At 42.1% G+C, this 14,442-nt stretch overlaps 3 protein-coding genes across 3 annotated transcripts; 1 reads left to right on the top strand and 2 right to left on the bottom strand.

The window, feature by feature from the left end:
• Positions 1–1,059: 1,059 nt before the first annotated feature.
• On the bottom strand, positions 1,060–3,760 carry LOC147454083 (pentatricopeptide repeat-containing protein CRR2, chloroplastic-like). The gene has a single exon (XM_086516085.1). It carries the CDS (start codon positions 3,658–3,660, stop codon positions 2,206–2,208), a length of 1,455 nt encoding a protein of 484 aa, XP_086372211.1. The 5' UTR covers positions 3,661–3,760; the 3' UTR covers positions 1,060–2,205.
• Positions 3,761–3,949: 189 nt separating this feature from the next.
• On the bottom strand, positions 3,950–4,266 carry LOC147454082 (uncharacterized). The gene is made up of 2 exons (XM_086517263.1): positions 4,250–4,266; positions 3,950–4,169 (listed from the first exon to the last, which is right to left on the bottom strand). The coding sequence occupies exons 1-2, from the start codon at positions 4,264–4,266 to the stop codon at positions 3,950–3,952; spliced, it is 237 nt and encodes a 78-aa protein (XP_086373389.1).
• Positions 4,267–5,262: 996 nt separating this feature from the next.
• LOC147454081 (uncharacterized) lies at positions 5,263–12,942 on the top strand. The gene is made up of 9 exons (XM_086517010.1): positions 5,263–5,308; positions 5,372–5,551; positions 6,008–6,327; positions 7,061–7,652; positions 8,154–8,475; positions 8,682–8,719; positions 9,252–9,306; positions 12,573–12,788; positions 12,885–12,942. The coding sequence occupies exons 1-9, from the start codon at positions 5,263–5,265 to the stop codon at positions 12,940–12,942; spliced, it is 1,827 nt and encodes a 608-aa protein (XP_086373136.1).
• Positions 12,943–14,442: the final 1,500 nt, after the last annotated feature.

The following is a 14,442-nucleotide window of genomic DNA, read 5'->3' as shown; positions in this document are numbered from 1 at the left end:
GGCAAAAAAATTTTCCCTAACATTCTTTTTTCTTGCATTCCCTCAATAACTAGTTCATATTCCCTCACTTTTGGACGATGCGCAATCTTTAATTTCATTATGATATCATTTCTAGGTCATTGTCTCTATACAAATCTAATGTTTTTCTTGGAAAACCTCCTACCACTATTTGATCAGTATGGCTTGGAATATATCTCAATGTTTTGTTTCGACCATCCTCATAAATTGGCTTTTAACAATTCTGAGTACTTCTTACTCTAGGCTAGAGGAGAAACTTAAAGCCATAAAGTTTGTTTTGATCACACCGGACATTCATCTGTATGTGATCAAGCTTGAATTTTGATCTTTAGTTACATTCAACAAAGTTCAACTTTGGTGACATTGTTGCCCATTACTCATTTTCTTAATAATGCTAAGAGTTAAAGCCCAAGGGGCCACTTTCCTTTTTTGTGTTTTTTAAAGGGGTGTGTGTGTGTGGAGAGAGAGAGAGAGAGAGAGAGAGAGAGAGAGAGAGAGAGTCTCTAGAAAAGGCCCAAGAGTCCTAAAAGATCTATCCAAGGAATCTTGAACTTGTGACACCTTATTAAGAGGATACTAGGCAGCCGCACTTCTCTCTCTCTCTCTCTCTCTCTCTCTCTCTCACATAACTTTCAAGATGTGGCTGCATGACGCGGTGGCGTATTTTTTAGTGTCTTTGAGACCTCCCCGCATGCCATTTGGACAATTGGCAACATGATGTGGTTGTATGGCACATTTCTAAGTTTTTTTAAGACTTGCCCGCATGCCATTCAGACAATTGGCAATAATGGAACTATATTTCTCTCTCTCTCTCTCTCTCTCTCTCTCTCTCTCTCTCTACACATTCACTGAGATAACACTCCATGCCTATAACTACTTGAATCTGGTTTTTCTTGAAGAATACACTATGGTATGGACATATGGCCCTAAAATTGAACTTAGAACTAATTGTTAGTCAAGTTACTTCTGCTAGTTAGGCTAACTTCAATATTTGATTAAGTTAGTGGGCTAACTACCACTACCTGGCTAAGACTACCTGGATGAGACTAATTAACTCATAGCCTAACATATCACCTGGATGAATCCGTAAAGGAAAGTGCAAGGTATAGCTATACTCATGGTAGTCACCCATATGACAGTATAACCATCAAGTACAACATGCACAGTATTTGACCTCTCTCTCTCTCACACAGACAAAACTTACACACGCACACACATATGAGCACATCAAAGATCTGCATACTATGTTTTTGTCATAACTCGACACACGACCTTGAAGACAAACAAAAGAGGCTCAAAAGGATAAAAGTCAAGGGCAAGCACTCTCCCTTAATCTACCAGAGGTTTTGGTAACACTCCAGTTTCACTCCACTAAGAAGGCTTGTGATAACTTAGAGCTGCTTGCTTGGCATCAAGCCAGATCAGCAACAAGCATAAAATTTTCCATACATCTCCATACGGCAACTGCATACGCGTATGGACGTATGATCTGAGTATGTTTAACCTTGGAACATGAAACATACGCAACCCTGATATGATAAGCATAGAGATCTGGAACTTTTCACATCTTTCTTTAGTCTTGAACTACTTCTAAGTTCAGACATCATTAATGCCCGCATTAACTTCATTAGCTTGAACTTTTCTTGCCAATTTTGGCCCAGTATGATATCAGTTCTCATACAGGTATGGTTCAGGTTACCATACAAGTATGGTTCCAAAACTACAGGCAACAAACCTAATGTAGCTTCACTAACATCTTGCACGTGCTTCAAACTGCTTTAAAGGAAGTGCTTACCTCAAATCATGTAAGAGTGTATCCAAAATCGCAAGGAGAGTTGGCCTAGCGGTAAAGGCAAGGAGCTTTAAGCCTGCTCACTATGGTTCAACCTCTGCAACATGCCGGTGTGGGTGAGTGGGCGCAATCCCGTAAGACTATTCAAAGTGTGGGTGAGTTTGCCCAAAAAAAAAGAGTGTATTTAGGAGTATCCTATCAAACCTTCCTTGACCAGTAATGCAAAATGGCTGATGGAGTTGCTTTGTATTAGCCTGCAAAAAGGACTTTGATTGCACGAACTTTACAACATAATGAGTCTCTTCTTGTCTTCATAGTTAAATCGGATAAAATTGTAAAGATTTCGCCAATGCGGGCTCTTTACTGTAGAATGTGCACATAGAAGCTTTCCACAATTAGGCACACACAACTCTACTTCTTTCTTGAACAGTCAAGAGACCAGCTTGCTTTCTTAGATCTTCTATCTCTTGAACCTGTTCCCACTTTTGGGCATCAGCATAAATGCCGGACATAAGGGCATAGAAGGAGCCAAAGCTGGGATTGAACTTCACAGCCTGGTCAAAGCAACGCCTTCCAATCTCAACATCCCCATGGACTTTGCAAGCCGTAAGCAAGGCAGTCAATGCGGTCTCACTCTGAGATGAAGGCGTGGAAAGAAGAAGTTTTTCCGCCTCAGACAGGTGTCCCGCTCTCGCAAGGAGGTCCGTTAAGCAGATAATGTGGTCCTCGGTAGGGACAATATTGTACTGATCTTTCATCATCTCGAAGTAGAGCCTCCCCTCACTCACCAATCCTGCATGGCTACACGCCATAAAAAGGCACCTAAATGCTGCTCCATCTGGCCTTATGCCGCCTTTCCTTCGCATCTCCTCAAAACAAAGTATGGCCATGGGCCAATTCTGAAGGTGACCATATGCATTCATCATAGCCGTCCATGAGACTACGTCTTGCCCTGATATAGCTTGAAAAACAAATTTGGCCTCATAAAGAAGCCCTGCCCTAGCATACATGTCAATCAAGGTGTTTTCGATTATCAAATTCGACTTGCAGCCTGTCTTCAGCATCAAAGCATGTGCACGCTTACCCTCTTCTATGGCTTGGGTGCTGCTGCATGCTTTGAACATACTCGCAAATGTCACTATGTCTGGTACAACACCCTTTGTTTGCATGCTTGTAAACAAACCAAGAGCCTCCTCATGAAATCCAAACTGAGCATACCCTGCAATCATGGCATTCCACAGCACTAAATCTCTTGTTGACAATCCCTCAAAGATTGTGCTTGCTTCACCAACACAGCCGCATTTCGCATACATATCAACAAGGACGCTGCCGAGATGTAAGCTTATGAGCTTGTTAGAATGCAATACATGGTTGTGGATGACCATGCCCTGAAAGAAGTTTGTGGCATCTGCACATGCCTTCAAGACAGCAACATAGATGTGATCGTTGGCTGTAATGGGGCTGGAGGATCTAAACCTCAGATACAAATCAATGGCGAGCTCTGGATGTCCACCATTCACATAAGCAGACAAAAGAGCTTCCCAGCTGTAGACATCCAGAGATGGCGCAGAGAAGAAGACCTGCTTGGCCTCTGCTAAGCTACCGCAAGCAGAGAACATGCGGATGAGAATATTCTTGAGAACATAGTTGGGCTCGCAGCCGGAGGAGACGATGAGAGCGTGGGCTTGCCTTCCAATGAAGAGGGATTTCTTGACGAGACACTGTTGGAGAAGCGAGCAGAGGATGTCGCCAGGGGGAAGGTGGGTGGAGCTTCGGCGGAGGAGGGATAGGGCTGCTTCCAAGCGTCCTTGCTCACACAGGCTCCTTGCTACGTTCTGCTCAGCATGCATCACTCGGTGGCTGAGTTCAAATCCTGGACTCCGCTCTTTATTTGCATTAGCATGGGATTAACTGGTCCCAATACAAAGGGGTCCCCTCGCCTCGCCCAAATCAGCGTCATCGATCTCGCAAAAAAACTAATCGTGATGGAAAATTCTGTGATAAACTTTCCGTACACAGTGCAGGTGGAACATATTGTTTATTTGCAATTGAAGCAAGAAGAAACTCCTTTGGTTGAGGAATCAAGACTTTGGCATAAACCTAAGGCTGGTTACACACTGCAAGTGGACAACCCGTTTTTTAAACGCTGGACCAATAGCATTGCACGCCGTCGAAGAAGCCCTTACACACCGAGAGTTGGACATCGCGCGCATGAGCTGAGTCATCTGCCAGCGCATGCCCATACTTCGAACGAAATCGGGCAGCCAGCCACAGTTGTCCAAGGATGGGCACGCATGATGAGCACCAATCATTTGCAAGCATCCCTTTCCCGCTTATCGCGTTCGCGGTTTTCTGCAGCCTGCACATCATTTGAAAAGGAGGTGAGAGCGCATTGTTTTGCAGCCTGCAAGAAATACTGAGGGAGCCTTCGCCTCTCACCATTGCTGGTTCTTCATCTCTGCAGCCCTGACACTCCAGGTATTTCAAGTTTATTTTGTGCATTTGACTCCTGCTTCAGTTAAAATAAGCTGGCTTGGTTTAATAAGGTTGCTTCAGTAGAAGTAGTTTTTCTATGCTGATGTGAGGTGCCACAATTTCAGAAATATGAATAACTTTTCACTAGTCTAAACATGGGAAATCGAATGTGTTTGTGAAGGTTATAGAATGTGAATGTGAAGATTATGAAAGGCTGAGAGTTTGTGGTACTCGGAAAGTCAAGGGGCAAATGCCATATAAAAGGGAATGATGTCGCCGCATCATCATTGTGCTCCATTTTTCTTGTTCTAGTTCCTTTTCTGTGAATTCTTTGTGTTTTAATGTTCTCAAAGTGTAGGGAATAATCCCCAATGACATCTTAGGAGAAATTGGTAGATATTTTTATTTCAAGAGCCATTAGGAGATAGATAGGTAGATAGATCTTATCTTTCAAGAGCCAATAGGATATAATAGATAGATAGATCTTATCTTTGAAGAGCCAATAGGATACAAATAGATAGAAGGTTTTATTTTCTGAGAGCCTTTCAGAGACAGATAGATAGATTTTTTCGAGTATGTCTCCACATTTTTGGAAAAAGAAGGAAAAACGCATGAATTGGAAGAATTGATGACTTTTAACCTTAGGCGAAGGTTGAATGGTATAGTGAATGAAAAGATTAGAGACATTGGAAAGCCAAGAGTCTTTTCACAACCTTTTTAAGAGAGTGCTATGGAGTTACTCTTAAAAAGTGCTATGGAGTTACTGCTTATGTTTTTCTCACATATGTTGTCTTTAGCATTTGCCTTTCCTTAGTGCTTTCCTTCCTCTAGGTATTGCATACATTTTAAATTTATTACAAGTAGTAGTGCTTTTACTTTTGCCAGAATAATGATGATGGTGTTGCTATGTCCCTTTCTTTCTTGATGGTCTTGATTTGAGTTTAGTCCCTATTGATCTTATATTGTTTTCTTAGGAAATGGATTCACAAAGTCCTTCTAGTTACTCCCAAGCGAGTCAGGATTGTGAGTTCACTCCTCTACTGTCCCAGTATTCTCAAAGCCCATACTCTCCTTCACTTGGTCAAGGTAGCTTTCCCATCTCCCCTTTTGGAGGATCTCCATTTGGCTTCATGCCATTTCATCCACCCATACGACCAGCGACTCAACACATCGCAAAACGGAGTCCTTTTCCTTCACCTCCGCAGGCTGATACAACAACAATAACAATGGAGGGAGATACCAGCAAGGGCATAAATGGGGATGAAGGTAGGCTACCCAAATTTCCGGCCAAGCGAAGGATTCAAGCAGTAACAAGAGAAGTGGTACCAGTGATGAACACTACAAGCCGTGGAGGCAAAGGAAGAAAGAAGAATCAAGCCAGCATGGCTAGTCCAGATGAGGGCAGCAAAGACAAGAAGGGGAGAGAGAACTGGAAGGATGCTTGGGTTGTGCAACTCATTCACATTCGTGGCACTATGCACGATGACTTTGGGAAACCTCCCAAACAGGGTGTAGATCTTTGGTCAAAGGTTGCGACATAGCTTGCTTCGCTTTTTCCAGAATGTGACAAAGATGGCCAAGTTTGCAGGAAAAAATGGGGACGCGTTTATGATGCGTATAAGAAAGACAAAGCTCACAATTCTATATCGGGTAATGATCGTAGGATAACCTGTGATTGGTACGATATAGTGGATGAGTACATGCATAACAGAGCGAATGTAGTCAACGAGTCTCATGCTTCCGCACTTGGCGACTCCAACAACATTGACCAGCAAGATTCAGTGAGTCCCTCGCAGGCACAGGCAACAGAGGACGTAGGAGAAGGTGCATCATCAGCTGCAAAAGAAAGAGTATTAGGCCCTGCTCGAGACCAGCGACAACGAAAGGACAAAAAAATAGAGGACTCCCTTGTTGATATGGCAAATACCGCCAAGATCATGGCAGCTCAACAAAAGGAATCAGAAGCAGCTCGCAAGGCCAAGCAGGCTGAGAAGCTTAAACTTTTAGCATCTCTCAATAATGCATTTGTTGGATTCTTGGATGTATTGAAAATTTTCAAAAAAGATTAATGAAATGATCCCTTTGTAGCGATGCTTTGCGCAATTATGTATTTTGATATTTAATGCTGTGACATGTGACATTTTATTTTGGTTTTTCTTCTATCTCTCGAGCTTTGTTGTCTCTCATAAAGCTTATGGAAAAGAGTTCCCCAATTCACATGTTAAGCAACTCTCTGCTGCCATTAAAACTCGAATTGTGTGGCTACCTGTTAATTACTTGTGTGGCTACCTGTTAATTGTGGTATATTACAGATGCACACTCAGCAAAAGGGATGAGTGAGGTAGGCTGAAAAACTCCAGAAGTTCAAGTTGTAATGTTGTTGTATCCACTTCTGTGTCTGTCCTCGCAGATGGTGCTGGATACAAAGTCCAGGAATGCTTCAGTGGCAAGATAACACAACCCTTAAGGTCCTGATGCATTTCTCTCATAACTGGTCTCACGTCGGGATCAGCTTGGTAGCAAAGAAGGCCCAAATGCAGTACACTTCTCCATTTTTGCAAATCCTCATTCTCACTAACAGCCCCTATTTTTGCTAAAAAAGACGCAATTATGTATTTTGATATTTAATGTTGTGACATGTGACATATTTTTTTGGTTTTTCTTCTATGTCTCGTGCTTTGTTGTCTCTATTTGTTGTTCATTAATCCAAATAACCATATGTATCAATGTCTTCTTTTGGTTGAGTTCAAAAAGTGATATATACTTCTGTCACAGGCTATGGAGGATGAGCTGGTGGTTCTTGCTTGCTTCTTTGCATTAATTATTGGTGCAATCGCAGCTCTAGAGCTTGTAGAATATGACGATGCTGGCATGGTTGACTACATGTACCAAGTTCATGTTCTTACTTGTTTCATTGGTCGAGTAATCCCAGCCAGAGAAGCGCGCACAGGGAGGAGAAGGCATGAGAATAGAGCATGTTGGGCATATCCCCGGCCACACACATTCATGGAGCAGTGCTTGAATGGTAGCTACTCCGACAAGATGTTCAAGAGCAGGCTTCGAGTGAGCAGAGACACCTTCAATTTCTTGACAGCATGGTTAGCTCCAAAGATGCGCCGCTCTGACACAAATTGTCGCAAGGCAATCATTGTTGAGAAAAGAGTATGTGTAGCTTTACATCGTTTGGCTTCAGGGGCGAGTCTCCAAATTATTGCAGACATGTACTCAATCTCCACAACTGCAGCACAAGAGATTGTCATCCAATTTTGCGATGCAGTGTCTTCTTCCGGTCTGCATGATATTTTTGTCAAGTGGCCTTCGACTGACAGGATGCAAAGCCTTGCCGAGGATTTTGAGGCAATCCACGGTATTCCTTTTGTGATAGGTGCAGTAGATGGTAACCATGTGCCAATCATTGCACCTCGAGCCAATCATGAGGACTATTTCAACAGAAAGGGATTCCACTCAATTATCTTGCAAATGACAGTGGCCGCAAATTGCGTTGTTTGGGATTACGACATAGGGTAGGCAGGGTCCATGCATGATTGGAATGTATTTCAACGGAGTCATCTAGGTCAAAAATGTGAAGCAGGTTGCCTAGGCAATTATTGTCTCTTGGGGGATTGTGCGTATCCAGCAAGATTCTGGATGCTTCCACCTTTCAAAGATAGTAAAGACGGCTTATCTTCAGAGCGGTACTTTTGGAACTACATCCAATCCAGTTCGAGAATGCCTGTGGAGCGCGCTTTTGGAATGCTCAAAGCTCGGTTCAGAATCCTTCTAAAGAGTTGTGACATGCTTTTGCAGAATGTGCCGAAGATGATCCAAACATGCTTGGTCCTCCATAACATGTGTATTATTCATGCAGATTCATTTGATGAAGGGTGGATTCGAGAAGCCCAGGGTGAGCTACAACGGGCCCAAGCTCAATTGGATGCCACAAGCTTGGATACAACAGTTCGTAGCGGATTAAATGACGCTCTTACAGAACTCTCTTGCTTGATGGACTCTGACTCTTCACAAGCAGTAGAGAGGGCACAAAATGGAGGCGATGTTTCTTCCGATGTTGTTGTTAGTGGGGCACATAGGCGAGATAACATTGCTAGAGTGATGTTTAAGGAGAGAGAGCGAAGAAATGTTGTTGCGGTTTTTGGAGACAATGATTCTACTGACGAGAGTTTTGAGAGCGAGTAGCTCAACTATCTTTTATGTATTGGAGAGTCGAGGCTTGATTTGTATTGGAGAGTACTTGCTCATGTTTTGTTGTTAATGCTTTCGAGATTTGTCTTCACTCATGTTTTGTTGTTAATGCATTCGAGAATTGTTCTGATGAGTTGAATGTACAATTTTTATGTACTTGCTGGATAATGTTGTTGTTAACGCAGTTCTGTTGCAGATCATCAAGTACAAATCTGTGCAGTGCTATTTTGCAAGGTTATGTCTCCACTCATGATTTGTTGTTAATGCATTCGAGAATCATTTCGATGAGTCAACTGTACAATTTTTATTTGGCAGGTCGTTAAGTACAAATCAATGTCTTGTAGGTCTTGCAGTGGTTGTCTTGGTGGTCGTGAATGAACAATCAATTTGTCTTGTAGGTCGAATGTACGATTTTGTGTTGTGCATGGTTTAGTCTCTATGGTTTGTTGGTGTTTTGATTCGTTCTAGTCTTCAAAGCGTAATCTTGTTTTGCAACAACAGTCTTGTCATACTAGCGGAGCACTTTTTAACGCAATCGTATGTCTTGTTGTTAGAGCTGATAGCGAATTTGTGGCTGCACGTAGTGATAACTTTCTGTTGATAGCTGATGTAGCTGATGCGTGAAAAAATGCTTGGTTTTGTTGTTGTGCATAACAGATTGATATTTTTTATTATATAAGTTTCAGCGCCCAAACTTGTGTCTGTAAACACCAGTGCCCAATATTGGGTGGACAAGTTTTTTAAAAGCTGCTCAATGTTTGGGCAGGCGCTGGGCACTCAAGGGTAGTCTGTAACCACCCTAACCTTGTTATGACATTCAAGTACACTTTAATATTCAAATGGTGTATTCGCTGCTTACATAATGCAAGGACACTCTAAAAAGAAGAAAGCGCTAAAGGAAAATTAAACAAGGTGTCTGGAGACAAAAGTTGGCACTGCCTTTCACTTCGTTGGAGAGAGAGAGAGAGAGAGAGAGAGAGAGAGAGAGAGAGAGGCAAAAGAAGAAGAGAGACTAAGACCCTATAGATCGAAGAGTGGAAAGTAAAACATACCTTAAATAGTAGAAAATAAAACATACCTTTCAAAATTTGAAAGGTGCTCCCTTGCACACGGGCTGAAACTCCCTCGGCATAACCATACGTTTCTACCGAAAAGTAGTGCCAACAAAGAAAAACACAAATGTAATAATGTGCACTCGACCATCTCTCTTTATATAAACACAAAAAGTTTTTTTATTTTCCACTTCCAAGGGTCTTTTCATTTCCTAAACTTACCCTTCACTTATCCCTTTTGATGTTTTGAAAGACTTTTTATTTTTCAAAGATTTGGGAGACCTAATGGCATAAGAAGATAAACAATTAGTATCTTACTTTGGTTGAGGAATTAAGATTTTGGCAAAAAATAGGGACTTATTACGACATAACTAGCAAGAATATACTTGCATACATACATAACATACACTTTAATGGAATAAGAAGAACTTTGATTTGAATCTCTCTACTGCATGTATTTCAAACCATGGTCTAGTATATGGTTCTTGAGCTTGTTTCAATTTGGTTGCCACATTTTCTCTAGTTTTTTATCTCTTGCATCTTAGGTGTTCCACCACTGGGATTCTCATCATAAGAGCTATCAAGGTAAGAGATGTCAAGGAACACAACTAGGGTAGGTTTTGAAAATTTATAAATATGGTTGTCAATAGAAGGCATATGAAAGGTGACCTCAAACAATTGATATCTAAGAAGAACATGTGCTCAACAATTCATAAAAAGTGGAATAGAGAGTTGGATGACGACTATGAGGTCGTGGTGCATGCGAGAGAGAGAGAGAGAGAGAGAGAGAGAGAGAGAGAGAGAGAAATGCCAAAGGATTGCCTTGGTCCAGATTCACCACCCAACCCCCCATATATAGCCCTTGGCCCTCGAATCCCTTATTCCACACTGGCAACCGGCCACCTAGCCCGGGTCTGTGACCCCCCTTGGGTATGCCCTTGGCATGACATTACTCTCCCTTTGGAGAAGTGTTTTCATCCTCGAAAAAAAAAGTGGGAAACTTCTACTTAAGAACACTAATGTTTTCCCAAGTGACACCTTCTTCAGGTCAATCTTTCCACTTGACTAAAGCTGCATGACGTACATGATGACGCGTACGTAAATCATGATAGTCGAGGATTCGCTCAGGTCCATGCGATGGGGTAGGAGGTTCAACGAAATCAACCAAATGTGTTGGTCGACAACATTGTCGTCCCCATGCAAGCGTTTACGTAAACAACTTACATGAAATACCGGATGGACAGGAGAGTGTGCTGGTACAGAGAGTTTGTAAGCACGATCACCAACTCGCTTGTGTATCTTGAAAGGCCCACAATATCTCGGAGATAATTTAGGTGTTGTCCCAGTCTTCAGACTTTCTGAATGCTTTGGCACACGCAAAAATACCGCTTGCCCCTCCTTGAAGGTAACTTGCCAACATTTCTCGTCAGCATACTTCTTACCGATCCTGCGCTTGTTGGACATTCTGACGAGCGAGTTTCAACATATCCATATGGTCTTGAATAAAATCCTTAACCTGTTGGAGGTTTTCAATGGCCAACCCCACTATAACTGGTGACCTAGGTTGAAAACCGTACATTAGCATGAAAGAACTAAATTTAGTCGTGACATGCTTAGCACTATTGTAAAACAAACTCAAGAAGAGGTAGATACTCTTCCCAATGTGTTTGTTTTTTGTTGATGTATGCTCATAGCATATCCTCTAGCACTTGGTTAACTCATTCAGTTTGACCATCCATTTTAGGATGATTTGTTGTATTGAGGTTGAGTTATGTACCCAATCGTTTAAACACAACCCTCCAAAAATGACTGTTAAACTTGGGATCACGATCACTCACAATCATTAGGAAAAATATGAACCCCAAAAGGGCCTTGTAAGGATCCCTAATTTTAAAGGATTAAGGCTGAATGTGTGTGGTTTAGGAGACAAAGCCATTGAATGAGGGTATTCTCATAGGCTTTTTTTTAGGCTGTCATAGGCTTTTTGTAGATTGAAATAGAGGCTAGGGAGGGAGGATAGCTACATTCTCTCTACCCAAAAGAGTGGTGGTCCTTATGAGACAATAACTATCTTCCCCCCCTTTCTTTTGTCACATCATCAAGGGCGTCCATAGCCTCAACCCAAAAAAACAGTTTTTTCAAAAAAGAAAAGCTCACTTTTACTCAAAACTTCTCCCCAACCTATATGTATACTCAAAAATCAATATTCTCCCTCAAAATCTCACAGCTAGACCTGCAAAATATGAAACTTCCCACCTTTTCCCTCCAAAATCACTCCTCTCTGTCTCTTCTCTCTCCTACTTTTCAGCACACACTCTTCCTCCTTCCCTCTCTCACTCCTCTCCCTCTCTCTGCTCTCTCCTACTTTTCAGCACACACACTTCCTACTTCCCTCTCTTTGTTGCAGGTCCACTCCATACCTTTGCTGCAGCTCTCTCCCCCATGGCTCTCCACTCCATAGCTTCCTCCTTCCCTCTCTTTGTTGCAGGTTCACTCCATAGATTTTCTACAGCTCTCCCCCCCATGGCTCTCCACTCCATAGCCCTCCTCTCCACTATGTAGCTCTCTCGAAGCTCTCCATCCCATAGCTCTTCACTCCATAGCTCACCTCTCCACTCCGTGCCTCTACTGCAGCTCTCCACTCTTGCTTGAGGCCAGCTTTATTCCCCTTGCCATGGAGCTAGGCGACATTACAAACCTCCCATCCACAGCAAGATTGTCAAGTTCGGAAACTATTTCTCTACATGTTCGATTGCCAAAGGACTTCGCACCCTCAAAGCAACATTACTTGCGAATTGCACAACAACGTTGTGCTGTAGGTCACACCAACGTGGACGTTTGGGTGCATGGTTTCCTCTACCCTAATGATTCAACCATCAATGTGTACCCAACATTCAATAGCCTTGCTTCATTTTTAAAATATCTAGGTAGAGAGGAGGAAGGTCTTCTTAGATACTGAAGCGATTGTCGACTATTGGAGCTGATAGTGCACAATGGTCTTTGCATCAATGTCAACTTCTTTCCCATACCACTAGTGGATTGCACGAAAGGATCTTTCATGCGGAGGAGAAAGTGGAAACTCTTAAGCTACAGGTGGAAGAGAAGGATGTTAAGATTGCAAATCTTGAAGATAAGATCCTGCATCTTAAAAAGACGCCCTTAGGTGCAAGGAAACATAAGAGGAGCTTCAATGCCATAGAGACTTTAGCCCTCGAAGGCAGTGCTAGAAAAAGAAGGGTTATAGCTACAAGGTACATTTTGCTACGCTCCAATCTGTGTTTCTATGGTAATGTTTTTGTCCATTCTTGTACGAATTTTGTAATAATGTTTTTTTTTCATTCTTGTAGGAATTTTATCCAAGAGCTGTGTGGTGGCCACAACCAGGAGGATTGCATCCATTTGTAAAGTTTTTGCCTCAAGAAATCGAATGTTGTAGCCCTTTTACGAGCACCAAATGCAGAACTTTTAAACAACCGTCACAAAGAAGGTGATGCGAAAGTTTTCAAATCTTGTCAGCGAAGTTGATGTACAAAAGGCTTGTGATGAAGTTGGAATTAGTACTAAGGGATACATTGACTTATATGGTCTCCTTAAGGATGTTTTATGGGAAAGAGGAATTAGTGAGAATGTTTTTCCTATACCACTTAAGGTCAATCTTGCTAAGAAGGCCTCGAACGAAGACGTGTACTTTCGAATAGGAGGCTATTTGCACATAGAGGAGATAAAGCCTTCATCCATCTTTACCAAGCGGTCCAAAGGAGTTAAGAAACATACCAACGCAAGCGTAGGTGCAGACAGGGTGGACAAGGGATTTCCTTACTCAGTGTCAAATAATATTTTTTTTAATTTGAGAAGGCTTCAAATGGCAATGATACATTTTTATGTTGTACCACCTAATGGTGAGGCTACAATAATGCAGTCTTTTCTTTTCAATTATGGTTTTCCTTATGTTATTTTGGACATTTTTTCGTGCTAGGCTCAAAGTTGGTGTTTGTGCTCAAGCTAGACGAGTGTCAGATTGTGAAGAAACGAAGATTAGAAAGGATAGGATTACTCTCATGAACGGGGCATTATTCCATGCAAAACGTACAGCTATGAACGAGGAATGTGCACCATCTTTCAGTGTGTAGTTGGAGAAAAAAATTTGGTGGCTTGGAGCTATTGAGGTTCCCAAGGAGACCCATGGAGTGCTTGCTTGGATTTTTGAACGCATTCCGTGGATAACAGATGTCATTAAGGCACAACTAGCTGGGGAAAAACTCCAAGTAGATGGCATAGGGGAGTTTGAAGTTGATTGGCACTTATGTGGCGATTTGAAAACAATCAAGTGCATTCTAAGGTACAAACAAGGGGTAAAAGCTCTATATCCTTGTCCATTTTGCATTAAGGGCTATAAGGGGAATGCATGCAAGATCGCAATGGTCGACGAAACTGAGGAAGATGACAATTCACAAATTACACATGTGTGGGAGCATTCGGTTCTACAATGTCCTATGCTGGAGGAGCCCAATCGTGCCGCAAAGACAGTGAATGGAACCCTATAATTAACTTCCCTCTAAAAAATGTGCATTTTTGCACACTTCATGCTTTTATGCGCATCTTTGATCGTTTATTAAATCTTCATATTGATTAATGCCTTTACAATGAAGCCTACGGAGAGGTATTTTGATGCTCTCTCAAAACTGGAAGGGCTCTTAAATTCAATAGGTTGTCATGGGACCAACACTTCCATTGTTGCACAAAAGAACAATGCAAGCGCTCAAGAAGTGTCCCAACCAGTGTCCATGAGTGGACTAAAGGCAAGGCATTTTTTGAAGAGGGTTCGGTCCAAGGAAAGGGGTGTTGTTGCTGGAACATCAACATCTAAAGGTGGATGGGAGTTGTGGAAGGATCTTTGCAAGTATG

This window comes from Adiantum capillus-veneris, chromosome 7 (assembly GCF_014529385.1).
Source record: "Adiantum capillus-veneris isolate H3 chromosome 7, ASM1452938v2, whole genome shotgun sequence".
Classification (NCBI taxonomy): Eukaryota; Viridiplantae; Streptophyta; class Polypodiopsida; order Polypodiales; family Pteridaceae; genus Adiantum; species Adiantum capillus-veneris.
This window is presented reverse-complemented; position numbering and strand designations above follow the sequence as displayed.

Coding starts and splice junctions, on each gene's coding strand:
- LOC147454083 (XM_086516085.1), bottom strand. CDS start 3,660: ATGCATGCTGAGCAGAACGTAGCAAGGAGCCTGTGTGAGCAAGGACGC.
- LOC147454081 (XM_086517010.1), top strand. CDS start 5,263: ATGGATTCACAAAGTCCTTCTAGTTACTCCCAAGCGAGTCAGGATT. Junction 5,552..6,007: donor GGGCATAAATGGGGATGAAG/GTAGGCTACCCA, acceptor GAGCGAATGTAG/TCAACGAGTCTCATGCTTCC. Junction 12,789..12,884: donor AGAAGGGTTATAGCTACAAG/GTACATTTTGCT, acceptor TCATTCTTGTAG/GAATTTTATCCAAGAGCTGT.